This window comes from Arachis ipaensis, chromosome B9, assembly GCF_059453495.1.
Source record: "Arachis ipaensis isolate K30076 ecotype BB chromosome B9, ASM5945349v1, whole genome shotgun sequence".
Classification (NCBI taxonomy): Eukaryota; Viridiplantae; Streptophyta; class Magnoliopsida; order Fabales; family Fabaceae; genus Arachis; species Arachis ipaensis.
The window spans coordinates 124,103,519-124,117,799 of NC_142444.1; the positions used below are offsets into that span (position 1 = coordinate 124,103,519).

The following is a 14,281-nucleotide window of genomic DNA, read 5'->3' on the forward strand; positions in this document are numbered from 1 at the left end:
AAACAAAACTATTTTGAAATAAAACCAAATAAACTATTGGCAATACAAGCCAAAACCAAAATTCATACCTGATTTGAATTCAACACTATTGGTTAAGGAAAAGGATATTTCTCACTCTAACCAATTATATGAAAAGCTTATTACCATTACTATTGCCTCCATGGCTCCCTATGAGAATCTAGTAATTTCTTTTACCTATTATTATACTTATATAAATCAAATATTTATAGGCTAACATAGATATGTTTTATATTTTAGTAGGATGAATGACATAAATTATAATTACATATTCTTCTGGTGAGTTAAATCCTAAATTACACATTCTAAAGCACCAAAAAGGATTACGAATAAAGTTTTCTTTAATTGAAGCATCGAATAAGTAATAACATAAAGAATTAGACGTAAATAGCATTATCCTATTTTGAAAAAAAAAAATATTTACATAAAAAAGAAAAAAGAAAAAAGAAAAAGGAAAAAAATGAGAAACGAGAGCATATCATATCACTTCAGGACACAGGTTTTGGACAGTCATCCAAATTTCTTCCTCTTTTGCACCTCTCACATTCACACCACAGACAGACCACACCATTTCCTCTCTCTCCTCCAACCCACGCTCTTTTTTCTCTTCTTTTTCTTTTCCTTTCCTTTCTTTCCCGGAATCTCGAAAAATTTCCCGAGAAAATTCACCTCCGCCTCATCAGGTGGGATAGATCCCAAAACCGGATGCATAATCCAACAATAACTCATCTCTCGCCGAGATCATCGTAGTCATTAGATTTCTTTTCCTCCTTCTTCTTCTTCCTATACAGTTTCCCCATTTTTGCACAGTACTTCACTCTTGTTCAGCAAAAAAAAAATTAGTTAATCCGCTAAAGGATACTCCGATTTTCCTCACATCCTTTTCGATTTCTAGCTACTTTATCTGAATAAGAAATAAAAAAGGGGTTTTTCTTTGAGTGAGCCCATAATCGCAATAGTAGCTTTCGATTCTACTAAGCTGCCTTGAGATTTCTAGTTCTTGATCTTATTTTTAATTGATCAATTTTTTCTTAATTTGTTTATTTTTTCCGTCTCTTTGTTGTTGATGATGATTTTTGAGGTATTGAGGATTAACAAGGCCTGAATTTTTGAGTTGTTCGATACAGTTTTTGGATCGCTGTGTTAATCTTAATAGAATCTCTTTGGATCTGAGGGTTTTCGGGAAATAAAGGTGGATCGTTGATGAGACTCTCGGAGTAGGGCAAAATTTTTTATTTTTTTTAAATCGGTTAATGTGTGTGGTCAAGTAGTTTTGTAATTAAGGAAGGTTGAACATATTGAGTTTGTGATCTTTGTGATCATGGATCACGTTATCGGTGGAAAATTCAAGCTTGGGAGAAAGATTGGAAGTGGGTCATTTGGAGAGCTCTACTTGGGTATGCTTTTTTATTTTATTTTTTTTATCATTTATAAAGTCCTTTTTTTTTCTTTTACCCTAATAGAATTAGTTACAATGTTTGCTTCAGATGATTTGGACTTGACACTGCTTTTGGTTTCCTGGTGCTCTTCTTTTGTTTACTTCCAGGTGTTAATGTGCAAAGTGGAGAGGAAGTTGCTGTCAAGCTGGTGGGTGCAATTATTAGCTTCTATTGGATCTTTTTTATGTTAAATGTTTGGTATCCTATTATGTATTTATGTTTTTCTGTCATATTACATCGGTTGATTTTGTTGTTGTGATTGGTATATTGTTAGTTTAGACTCATTCCGCATGTTTATAGGTTTATAGCTATGATTTTATATACTGGTTGGGCTGGTAGGATATCTGCTTAAACTTGGACATGCTTCTAGTACTCTTATATTAGGGAGAAGTTACCCTTTAGAAGTAAGGATATTTAGGATAACTGTGGAGTTGAAAATTTTGGTGATGAAAAATTGAATGATATCGGTGGATTCCAATCCAAATGTGTATTTTTATGTGATCATAGACTGCATGTGTATAGCTTCTCACCGGAGTATAAGGTAGCCTTTTCCCTTGTATAGTCTTAGGTTTGATTGCATGTGTCATTATTTGAAATATCTGTTTCAGACTTTAATATTAATGTACATTTTTTCCATTCTCCCCTCTTCCCTCAATTTTAGGTTAACCTTGTAAACATATTGGGTTGCTCTAAATACATTATGCATGTTTTGGCTTTGTATTTCTTTTTTAACTTTTATCTTTGCTAGTTGATTATTTTCTTTTACATAAGAAAGATATTTGGTTCTGTATTCAATCAGCCTCAGTTATTTATTTATTAGGAAATTTGTTGCTGAGCTGTTTCAAAGTTCTGGTAGTGTCACTAATTTTTCTTCTATCTTCATTGGTTTGTCAGGAATCTGTGAAGACCAAACATCCACAACTTCATTATGAGTCAAAATTATATATGCTTCTTCAAGGCGGAAGTAAGTTTTCAATTTTTCTTTTCCTAATTTTTACTTTTTCAATTTTGATTTGCTGTAGGCAAGGCATGAAGTAAGTTGATAGTCTATGAGCCTGTCTGATTAGTGTGTTCATTCTATTCTGTAGCTGGTATACCCCATTTAAAATGGTTTGGAGTTGAGGGTGACTACAATGTCATGGTGATTGACCTTCTTGGACCAAGTCTGGAAGACTTATTTAACTATTGCAACAGGAAATTTTCGCTGAAAACAGTTCTGATGCTTGCAGATCAACTCGTAAGTATGACCATAATTTGAAGGGAATTAGACTTTTAATGGATAGCTACTATATTTTAACACTTTCCCCTTCAATTTGGTTTACTAGCTAAACAGAGTTGAGTACATGCACTCCCGGGGTTTTCTGCACCGTGATATAAAACCCGACAACTTTTTAATGGGTTTGGGCCGCAAGGCAAATCAGGTAACTGGGTTATCCTGCTATTTGAACTTTAACCTTACCTGGTTGAGTGTTTATGCATGCTGTACATCTCACTTGTAGTTTGAACTATTATCATTAATAATTTACAAAGACTACCAGAATCTTGCTTTATCTCACAACATTTCTGAAGACATTGCCAATGCACGAATAATCCTTGAAATAATCTGTCAATTCTCACCCCAATCAGGTCCCCTGTGAGACACTTAATGGAAAAAAAGTATGCTCGCAAGAGAAGCCAAAAACCGTCACTTCTCTTTGCACATGCAACACTGGTCACCTATTTGGCATCTGAAGTATTGAATACTGCATGAGTCCATCTTTTGTACGGATTGTTTCTTAAATGTCATTGTCAGATGTAGAAGATATGCATGCTAAGCTGGTTTTACTTTATGTTGCACTTAGTCAGACACTGATGTTTAATGTCAATAACTGATACAAAGGCATTTCTGAATTTTTTTCTTTAATGCAATACAGGTTTACATAATTGATTATGGTCTTGCAAAAAAGTATCGTGATCTTCAAACCCATAAGCATATACCATACAGGTACTGAAATTGAGATTTTGTTTTGCCACATGCTGCAGTATGTTAACTTCGTTTCTTGTGCTTGAGTATATCGCCCATACCACCTTTTCTTTTCCAGGGAAAACAAAAACCTTACTGGAACTGCACGCTATGCAAGTGTTAATACTCATCTTGGAGTTGGTGAGTGAAATTATGTTTGGCTATTAATTAGTAAGGTTTCTACGAATTGTATGATTCAAAATGTATGTTAAGTAATTAATTTTAAACGTATATTTCTCTGATAATTCGTGCAGAACAAAGCAGAAGAGATGATCTAGAATCTCTTGGTTATGTGCTCATGTACTTCTTGAGAGGAAGGTTGATAGCAACCCTGGGATTCTTACTTCCATTACTGACTTTCTCATTGTATCTAATTAGTTTAGCAATTATTTTCCAGTCTCCCTTGGCAAGGCTTGAAAGCTGGGACTAAAAAGCAGAAGTATGACAAGATAAGTGAAAAGAAGATGCTTACTCCAATAGAGGTACTATTATTGCAAGCGACTTTTCTGAAAACCTCTGAATATTATGATTACTTGTTTTCTGTTAATTTTATTTGTTCACCCAACAATGGTGTGTCATATCATATTTTCTTTTCTTCAATAAGTTCAACAATCGAGTAATAAGTTAATTATTCTTTCAATTTTAGCTGTTGCAAATAACTTATTTTATGGGTTTATGAGACAGGTCTTGTGCAAATCACACCCACTGGAATTCACATCCTACTTTCACTACTGCCGGTCATTGCGTTTTGAAGATAAGCCTGATTATTCATATCTCAAGAGACTCTTCCGTGACCTATTCATACGAGAAGGTTGGCTAGTATACATGAGTTTCACTGCTTCTCAGTGAAAAATTCCTTTGAGTCTTTGAAAGTAAATTTGAAATGTTGCTTTTTTACAGGTTATCAATTTGACTATGTATTTGACTGGACTATATTGAAGTATCCACAAATTGGATCCAGTTCTAGAGCTCGAGTGAGTACTTCTTTCGGTAGTTATGATTTTCGTCTATGATGTAACAAGAAATGTTCCATTGCATTTTCAGTTGAAGTTAAGAATCCTCTTAATTACCATTAATTATATTAGCTGAAATTTTCTACAGCTAACCGGGAAGCCAGTCGGAAACCCAGGACTATCAGGAGATAGGTTAGATCGACCTTCAGGTATCCTTCTTTTACAGCAAGATTATTGTTACCATGAATAAATGTGTTCAAATTGTTATATGTTTACAGTTTAATTATACTATATGTAGATGGAAAATCTTTCATTGGATAGTGATTATTGTATTTATAACTTAGGTGGGCCAGAGATTCGGGAAAGATTATCAGGTGCTGTTGAGGCATTTGCAAGAAGGAATGGCTCTGGACTAAATCTGCATAGGTCTTCAGATGATGTGCCATCTTCCAAAGATGTGGTTAGTACTTGTTTCAGTATCTTTTCTTTTGGATTTGTTGCTATAATCAAATTTGGTACTTATGAATCATGAGTCAACTACTCAAACTTGTATTTATCTTTTGTTCTTTCTTTGCAGCAAGCTGATTCGGAGAGAACTCGTAGCTCTTCTCGCAATGGCAGTGCCTCAAAAAGGCCTGTTGTTTTGAGCAGTCGGCCGAGTTCTTCTGGTGAGCCTAGCGAGAACCGTTCAAGTAGGCTGCTTGCAAGCAGCAGCCGTCTATCTACAACTCACAGGATTCAACCAGGTCTGGAGTCCAAAACATCATTCACCCGTGCATCCGGGACAAGGGGAGGCCGTGATGACACACTCAGGAGCTTTGAACTCCTGTCAATTGGTACGGGAAAAAGGAAATGAAGAACTGTGTGGTCAGAAGACTACTTGCGCCAAAGGGCATCAGTTCCATTCATGAAACTTCTGAGATATCGCACAATTGTTGATTACTATGTATATTTCCATCTTTATATTGGGTCCATTCAAAGGCTATAGAGCTAATTGAAATTACCTCATGAAGCTTTGGCAGACTTCTTCTATACCTCTTCAAATGTTCTTCCATGATTTATTTCCACATGGACCCATAAGAAGAGATACTATGTTACTCTAGGAATTTGTTTATATGCAAGAACTATATGGCTACTTGATAAATACATTCTCTATATTTGTGTTGAGGAAAAAAGAAAAACGACATGCAAAAAATGCTATGCAAATTTTGCATAATTCCATGCCTGTGGTTGGAAGCCGAATGATTATGTTTCGAAATGTTCTTGAAGCATGACATCATTGAAATCAATCTTTGAATTAATACTATAAATGTTGGCATTTAGGTTTAGTTGTTACACATGGTATCCCTGTGGCACTTTATGACTTGAGTTTTTTTTTATGTTGTAGATTTGTTTGAAATTTTTTAAAGTTTAATTTGGTTAATGTTGTAAGAAAAATGGAATATATACACGTCACGTTGATAAATTGACAAATAAATTTGGTTGATTGATAAACTTTGATAATATTTATTTATAAAAATTTTCTATTTATACTAGTATTAAGTAAATTATGGTTAATTTTTTTAAAAAATAATTGCTTATTTTCTAACCTCCTAATCAAATTAAACGAATATTAATTATATTGGTTTTGGATTTGCAGAAGCAAGACAAAAATACTGAAAACCAAAATAAACTTATCCAATTAAATTTAAACAGTATTGGTTTATATTTAAACCCAATATATGAAAACAAATTCCTTTTACGTCCTATAATTGCCGCTGTTTTACATCTTTTTCCCCCTTAAAAAAAATTCAAAACGATTCCCTTGAAAAATCCAATTCAATATTCAATTATCAATTTCTCAGTCTTCGCAATCGAAACACACTTTTTCTAACACTCGCAGTTTCAGTTGGTAACAGTGCGTCTACGGCACACAGTAAAGCACACTCTTAAATACAAAACTCAAAAAACTCTTCGATTCAATCACTGCGATTTCCACCACCACCATTAATCTCTCTATTTCTTTTCTCAAACCTCAAACCCAAACCCCCCAAACTTAAAAAAAAAAAAAAGAAAAAGAAACAGATAGGCTATTCCTTTTTCACAATTTCCTCTTTCCTCTATTTCGTTGTCCTCATCTTCACGCTCGAATTTTCTCGCCCCTTCCGAAAAATTTTCCTCTCTGATTCTCAGCAACCCTCCTTTCTCTCTTTCCCTTTCTGAATTTCCTATTTTGTGCTGTTATTGGTTTCTTCGAGTGTTCAGACCAAGCGACGCTGAATAAAGTTTCCTTTTCGGTGTTCCTCTAATCTCGTAGCTCATGGCTGCTAGCCATGGTTGTTTTCGATGGGAAGTTGCAAACTTAGCAACTTGGTTTTGCTAACCCTGCTGTTAGAACAAGAGCTCGGGGGAGGAATTAGAGTGATTGCTGAAGAAAGTGGGGTTTAGGGTTTTTAGGTGTGTGATTGAAATTAGGGTTGTTGTGGTGTGCATGAGAAGTGGAATTGGGTTCGGGTTTATGATATGGATGTGAAGGAAACTGGGGAGTTGGTGTCTTTGGACCCAGAGATGTTGCAGCTTCAGGAGGTTTCTTCTTTTGCACTGAAATCGAATCCTGGTGTTGCTGAGGAGCTATTCTCACAGTGGCTTTCGCTTCCTGATACTTGCCGCCTGGTACATGCTACATAGTTGATTTCAAATATTGAACAAATGATTTTTCTATGAATGAATGAATGATTTTGGAAATTCACTTGACTGATGATAATGGAAGTGGAGCAAAGAGAGCTAAGTAAAATTTCATACTTTGACAAGTTAAAATTGTTTTTATATTGCTTCATGAGGGTTTTAGGTAGCAAAAGTTGAGCTTAATGTGGCCTGAAATCTTTAGTTTTGGAAGGGGAAGAAACAGAGAATTATGAAGTAAGAAATAAAACTTCTACAAAAGCATTCTATCCTATAATAAGTAAGAAAAATCTGAAGATGAAAGAGAAAGAAAATTCCTTTATGTGATAGTTACATTTGAACCTCAATCTGTACAAGATTTTCATCAATTCTACCTGATCATTTGAGTCCGGCTATGTGATTCTAACACCATTCATATTCATCTATCGTTCTGTATGTTCTCTTTGTGAATAACTTGCTACTCTTCATTTGAGCTTTCATGTGAAACTCTCAGTTTATGGGCACTTACCACAGTTGCCTGATATCAGTTGTTCTGTTGAAATTGAGTTGTTCACTTGTACTGCCTAGTTCCACTGTTCTATTTGTCGTAGTTTCATAATAAATGATATTGTACATATCCGCGGTTTATGCTGTCTGATCCAACAATAGAGAAACTGGTCTCCATTTCACTGTTTTGAAAAATAGAGCTCTGGCTATTGTTCTGAGCTAGAGGGGTTGAAAGTGATGAACTTCTCTAAAGCTCCATGCCTGGATGTTATGTAATAATTGAGGTGGTGTCCTTTATGAATATTTAATAATATAATATTAGAGTATCTCAAATAGAAACTACTTAAACATCCATGAAGAGCACTTATAGGAGCCCTTATAAGGAAAGTGGATTGGATGGATGATAGTCAAATATGTCAGGGTAAAGGGCGACCTAGAAAACAAATAGAGTCAAGTAGGTCGGGGTTAAGGGCGACCTAGAAAACAAACAGAGATTAAACTATCAAAAAGAGAGTTAGGATTTAATAGTATATATGTAAACTCGGCTTAGGTTAAAAACACTAAGGTGTTATTTAGTCCATATAAACGACCCGACATAGTGGGACAAAGTTTAGTTGTTGATAGTTGATACAAGTAATTTCAAATTGACTCTTATCTTGTCTCTCTTATGGCTTGGCTGCGTTTTCGTTATGTTTACCCTGCTTCCTTAGTCAGATATTATACTTTCAGTTTCTTATGCAATATGCATGTGGTGGACATGGTTTGATACTTCCGTGGCTGAATTTTGAGCTGTGATTTTATATAATGAAGGCTATATGAGAAGTTGAACCACTTGGTAGAAAAAAATGGGCATTCTATTCTAGATGCATTAATTACCTTTTTGCTATGAGTTTCTGTTGGCCTCCATGCTTTTTGTTTTCTTTTCTTGTTAATAAAATTTATTCTTTTGTTATGTTTTAAATGGAACAAGCTGTCTCTTGAATTTTATAAATTTTGAAGCAAGGCTGTGGATTTTCAAACATGTAGTTTCTCTGTACTATTTCTTCTCTTGTTAAAAATATCTTTTCTTTAGTTAAAAAATCTAGATGCATAATAGTTGTCTTCGACCTTATTCTTCATAACAGAACAAGCTCTCTGTTGAATTGTATAAATTTAAGCTAGGTTGTGGAGTTCCTAATGTATGGAGTACTTCTGTACTAGGACTATAGAGGATTACTTCTTTTTGCTTTAGTTTAGCTTTTTTCTGTGCCATGTTAACTTTTGTAAGATAGTCATGTTTATTTTATTCTATTCCTTTTTAATCAATGAATTGTGAACACAGGTCAAGTCATTGATAGATGATGCAAAGGCAGGAGCTTTGTCATGTGCACTTGAGAGCTCACCAACCACAAATGCTCTGGCAGGCAATTCAGTACCTTCGTTGTTTCCAGCTGGTACAACACCGCCGCTTTCACCACGAAGTTCAGCTGGTTCCCCACGTACTATGAAACAGAGAAATAGTCCTTCTTCATTAAGTTCTCCACTCAAAGTAGTCAGCGAGCCAGTACGGGAGATCATTCCGCAGGTATTTCTTATTATCTAAACTAATTCTTTATTTCTTTTTCTCTAAACTTTCCATCTTTGGAGTTATGTATATCCCTTATTATACAATTATTAACATTGTTTTGATTGTGCTTGCAGTTCTACTTCAAAAATGGTCGTCCTCCTCCGGATGACATGAAAGAGCATTTCCTATTTCAAATTGACAATCGATTTGTTGGTCATGTGGATGGTCTGCAGTTACATGGTAAGATATGCTATTTGTGCACAAATTAGTTCTTTATGCTGAATTGAGAGATTCTTCTATTTACGTGGAAAATAAAAAGGACATGAAAAAAATAGGTCTTCAACCTTTGTTATTAATCTGTCTTCAATTTGCAGAATTTAAGTCTATTACGAAAGAGATTTGCAAACTTCCGTCATTCTTCTCTGCTGCTCTCTTCAGAAAGATTGATGTCAATTATGCTGGAGCAGTAACAAGGTACCAAATTTCTTGTTGGATACTTGGATCATTCCATTTATGATCTATGGGATTACGCTATCAGATGAAGCATTCTGAATTTTTCCCCTGAAATGTGTACACATTTATACATTTATTTCTTAATGGATGACAAGAAAAATAGAGCTATTACTCATTCGCAGACAGTTTTAGCTGTTGATGAAAGTTTACATTCTATAGCAATAGCCCATTTTTGCTATCCTTTGGTGTTCTTGCCTGATGAATTTGTACTGCTTTTTTAACATGTATTCAAGAGAACAATTTATTGACTATTGGGTTCGAGGCAATATGTTGGCTATGGATTTAGCTACACAAATATATACCATACTGAAGCAACCTTACCGGACATACCTAGTGCAGGTTTTCTTGCTTTTATCATACCCTTGCTCCTATGTTTTTTGGTTGCTTGTTATTGTTGACACGAGTTAAATGTTATGCATTAGCGTAGTCTTGATATTTACTTTTTTGTAGGATGATTTCAAACCTGTCTTGAGGGAGTTATTGTCCACTCATCCTGGGTTGGAGTTTTTGCAAAGCACACCCGAATTTCAGGAAAGATATGGTACAATAATGTTATTTTAGATATTTCTTATTTTATATTACCTAAATAGTTCTCGGGCTGTTTCTCACTACGACATGTGTTGTGCTTAAACAGCTGAGACTGTGATACATAGAATATTTTACTACATGAATAGATCGGGCAATGGCCGACTTACACTAAGGGAGTTGAAACGTGGGAACCTCATTGATGCCATGCTGCATGTTGATGAGGAAGAGGATATAAACAAAGTTCTGAGGTAAAAGCCATTATAGCTGAAATGATAATATCTGAAATTTTTCATTTAGAATTATATCCTTGTATTCCTTGAAAATTCTGTCTATTGTTTGGTAGCATTGATTCCTATTTAATGTTCCCTTTCCAAGCGGTGGTGATGTAACTCTGCCATTCTTGTATTGTTTTTATATGCCCTTGTACTGTGGAAATAAAAGAAAATCTCCATTTCATTTTTGAACGATATTTTGTTCGAGAGAAAGTATCAATTAAAACGTGGAGTATGATAATTCCTCTAAAATGATAATTCCTCTAAAACAGAAAAAGATAAAGTCAAGCGAATTGATATAACTATAAGTGTAGTCTAGCTGCCTGATTTCTGCATATCCAATAGAGCAACTTCCTGGAAGCAGCTCTGAGTCTTCTCAAAAATTAAATGACCGAAGTTTGGAACTGAGGCTACAGGTTGAACAAATAATACAAGAAGTCATCATCATCCCAATTTAGCTTTTAATCTTCCAGAATGTACTGCCTAAGTTGTGGCCATTAACTTTGGGTTTCAACATTTATTTGCAAACTCATTAACAAGCAAAGCAGCCAAGTGACTGAGAAAACAGCTCTATCCCATAGACCATACCAATTCTGGGTGCTAAGAAACACCCTTAAAAATCCAAATAACTTACTTTTGATCCATAGCTGTTGTGCTGGTATATGTAACTTTGAGGCATTTGAACCTGAATTACAGTGTGAATTAATTTCATTTGATTTTAGTTATTTTTATGTGGAGTTAAATACAACACCAACAGAGCCATATCCCACTAGATGAGATCGGCTATATGGATCAAACAATGTTGTTTTGCTCTGTCATGGAATTAAATGTTACGTTGTTTATTTATATGCTTCATTCTGTATGAAATTTCAGGTACTTCTCATATGAGCATTTTTATGTCATTTACTGCAAATTTTGGGAGCTCGACACAGATCATGACTTTTTCATTGATAGAGAGAACCTTATTAAATATGGGAACCATTCTCTTACATATCGGATTGTTGATAGAATATTTTCTCAGGTTTGTTTGGTATTTTACATTAGTGTCAAGGTGCCAAGTTCAGTTTTACTGTTTACAGTACTTTAGAACAAGAAATTTGTTTTCTTTTGAAATTCTTTTAAGTCGTGTGAAGTTAGAAGTTCAATGTTTATTTTGGATGGGTTGGTTTGATATTATTCTCAATTTAAAGGTATTATAAACATGCATGTTTTATTTGCTCAATGATTGAATCGTAATCCTTTTTCTTTTATGGGTCCAAACATGAAAATGCATCTTAACTTTTTCTTTTCTCGCACTTAAACAGGTTCCACGGAAATTTACCAGCAAAGTTGAAGGGAAGATGAACTATGAAGACTTTGTCTATTTCATACTTGCAGAGGAAGATAAGTCGTCTGAACCTAGTCTAGAATACTGGTATAATTCTTATCCTTATCAAATTCTCGGTATCTTTTTGGTCATAGTAAAACATATTCTTTCTTGTATTTTATATATGATAACTAGTAGTCTTGGATGATTAATGAAAGCAATTTATTTTCTTTTACCATTTAGTTTGTCTTTAAAGTTATCTAAGGGTAATTTATGGAAGAACTTGATGCTGGTCTCCTTGGGTCTGAAGTTGCCCATTTGCTGTTGCGTGTGAACATTTTTGATACTGTCATAAGCTCAACGTTCTATAGATACCCATTTGCTGTTGTGTGTGAACATTTTTGGTAGAGTCATAAGCTCAACATACTGTTTTTCCAAAATATAGGTACTATTGGTTCTTTGTTAAATTGCATCACGACTGAGAATGCTCTTTCTAATTGCAGTTGTTCAATGTCAATGTTACTAACTTACAGTTCTTGAAATGTACCGACATGTGCAATTTTGTAGCATTGTTTACCACTCAAAATTGAACTTGAATATTGACTGGCTTAGTTGCATTATGATAATCTCATTATCAAAATTTCACTTGGTGGGATTGTTTTATTTTTCTTTCCTCCTCACCATTAAATAAAAAATTTTAATGTGTTTATGCTTGTTTTATCTTTTTATCCTTGTAGGTTCAGATGCATTGATTTGGATGGGAATGGAGTGCTGACACCAAATGAAATGCTGTTCTTTTATGAGGAGCAGTTGCATCGGATGGAGTGCATGGCCCAAGAGCCAGTGCTTTTTGAAGATATATTATGTCAGATTGTTGATATGATTGGACCAGAGGTCTGTCCTTTTCTCTCTCTTAAATTATAGTTGTTTCTGTTTCTAAGGGCAAGTGGTAATCTTCCTATGTTTTTAGCAGAACGAGGGATTTATTACATTGCGAGATGTTAAAGGCAGCAAACTTTCTGGCAACGTTTTCAATATTCTTTTCAATCTGAACAAATTCATTGCTTTTGAGACCCGTGATCCGTTTCTTATACGTCAGGTAGACACAAGTTTTAGATCCTATTTTGCTCTCAATGAACAGTTTCCGTAAAGTTTTAGGAATATTATAATTCCAAGTATGTTCTAACTTCAGGAGCGTGAGGATCCAAGTATGACAGAGTGGGATCGTTTTGCGCATAGAGAATATATTAGGCTTTCTATGGAAGAAGATGGCGAAGATATGTCGAATGCCAGTGGAGATGTGTGGGAAGAATCTCTAGAGGCTCCATTCTGAGATTAATTAGGTATGTTGAATATTGCTATGCATTAATTCAGTTAACTTAGCGATGATATTGTCTTAGGTAGATTTGTTATGTGATTTGGACAATAATGAACACAAGATTTTTGGATTGCTTAGATACACTTGATTTTTCCTCATTTCTCCATGTCTTGTTCTATGTTTTGTTATACAAAATTTCTGCTTACATTTTAGTAACTTGAATCTTTTATACTCTGGTATTCATGGCTTGGGAGCATAAAAATTGGGTGTAAATTTTGATTGAGTTTATCAATGATAATTTTCACGCTACTTTTTAAAAACTTCCCAGGCAGTTTAAGGATATGGTTAGGGTAAACCTGGGGTATAAATTTTCGTGGTTGAGTTGTATGTATATTTTTGCACATGAAATTTATCCTTATAAATTTTTATCCTCCAATCACAGTTAGGGGGTAAAAATGAGATGAAAATTTTCATATGACGAGTTTATGAAACATATCATAAATCTTATTTACTACTACTGGAGAATTAGTGGAGTTTACGAGGCTATATTTTAGGGTGTTGGAAATTAGGAATATACTTGACAATCTTTTGCAATTGGTTTTAGAACTAATTGGGATAGCTTGACTTACAGGTGAATCAAGGGCAAGGTATATGGATTGTTGTACTTCTAAGTATTTGGTAACTCTTAACACCCTCACAGTATGCAAGCAACAAAGATTTGAAGAGGCCTTATTAGTGGTACATGTCCCTCAATTAGAGGTTACCTCAAGTCTGTTTTGTAAGAAACTTAGAGTAGCATGTGCACATTTATTCTTGTTCATATACATATTTCTTAGAATTATCCGTATCATTAAATTTCTGTAAAGAAACAAAAATATGGAGTCCCTCGGTCTCTATTTTTTTTAAATCCCTTCGTCTTAGGATTTTTCATTGTTTTAATGTCTATTTTGTTCTTCAATTTTGTTACTTACATTGCTTCAAACTTACGACTCTCTTATTTTGTCTTCTTTTTTCTGATTTACATAGTGAGGAGAAAAATGTCATAGCGTCCGTTACTTAAAGACTTATGTTTCTCATTTTCCCTCTTTTTTTTTATTATTTTAAATATATCTATTCAAAAATAGCCACTCTATTTTAAGGATTATTAATTACAATATAATATTCTCTGGTGAGAATCTATCACTGCAATTAATAATAGTAACATAGAACAGTAGAACACCAAAAGTATACTCAAATTTT

General features: G+C 34.4%; 2 protein-coding genes across 3 annotated transcripts; both read left to right on the forward strand.

Moving 5' to 3' along the window:
- The first annotated feature begins 482 nt into the window (after window positions 1-482).
- LOC107617367 (casein kinase 1-like protein 10) lies at window positions 483-5,593 on the forward strand. Its single transcript, XM_016319124.3, has 14 exons — window positions 483-1,415; window positions 1,565-1,605; window positions 2,352-2,421; window positions 2,546-2,694; window positions 2,783-2,878; window positions 3,371-3,441; window positions 3,539-3,600; window positions 3,714-3,777; window positions 3,857-3,941; window positions 4,144-4,270; window positions 4,360-4,433; window positions 4,561-4,621; window positions 4,757-4,872; window positions 4,990-5,593. The coding sequence occupies exons 1-14, from the start codon at window positions 1,340-1,342 to the stop codon at window positions 5,266-5,268; spliced, it is 1,371 nt and encodes a 456-aa protein (XP_016174610.1). The 5' UTR covers window positions 483-1,339; the 3' UTR covers window positions 5,269-5,593.
- Window positions 5,594-6,159: 566 nt separating this feature from the next.
- Window positions 6,160-14,024, forward strand: LOC107617366 (serine/threonine protein phosphatase 2A regulatory subunit B''beta). 2 transcript variants are annotated; one of them, XM_016319122.3, is made up of 13 exons: window positions 6,160-7,064; window positions 8,881-9,123; window positions 9,240-9,345; window positions 9,480-9,579; window positions 9,852-9,957; window positions 10,069-10,159; window positions 10,253-10,394; window positions 11,292-11,439; window positions 11,723-11,832; window positions 12,462-12,618; window positions 12,698-12,823; window positions 12,917-13,067; window positions 13,674-14,024. In XM_016319122.3, the coding sequence occupies exons 1-12, from the start codon at window positions 6,915-6,917 to the stop codon at window positions 13,055-13,057; spliced, it is 1,620 nt and encodes a 539-aa protein (XP_016174608.1). In that variant the 5' UTR covers window positions 6,160-6,914; the 3' UTR covers window positions 13,058-13,067; window positions 13,674-14,024. The 2 variants fall into 2 exon arrangements, with proteins under 2 accessions (XP_016174608.1, XP_016174607.1); XM_016319121.3 differs by having other exon boundaries at window positions 6,166-7,064; window positions 12,695-12,823.
- Window positions 14,025-14,281: the final 257 nt, after the last annotated feature.

What these genes read in the sequence shown, in the direction of transcription:
- LOC107617367 (XM_016319124.3), top strand. Translation starts at nt 1,340, where the DNA reads ATGGATCACGTTATCGGTGGAAAATTCAAGCTTGGGAGAAAGATTGGA. An exon ending in TAATACTCATCTTGGAGTTG is followed by an intron (nt 3,601 to 3,713) that starts GTGAGTGAAATT and finishes TAATTCGTGCAG; the next exon opens with AACAAAGCAGAAGAGATGAT. An exon ending in TAGGTTAGATCGACCTTCAG is followed by an intron (nt 4,622 to 4,756) that starts GTATCCTTCTTT and finishes TTTATAACTTAG; the next exon opens with GTGGGCCAGAGATTCGGGAA.
- LOC107617366 (XM_016319121.3), top strand. Translation starts at nt 6,915, where the DNA reads ATGGATGTGAAGGAAACTGGGGAGTTGGTGTCTTTGGACCCAGAGATG. An exon ending in TTCCTGATACTTGCCGCCTG is followed by an intron (nt 7,065 to 8,880) that starts GTACATGCTACA and finishes TTGTGAACACAG; the next exon opens with GTCAAGTCATTGATAGATGA. An exon ending in TATGCTGGAGCAGTAACAAG is followed by an intron (nt 9,580 to 9,851) that starts GTACCAAATTTC and finishes CATGTATTCAAG; the next exon opens with AGAACAATTTATTGACTATT.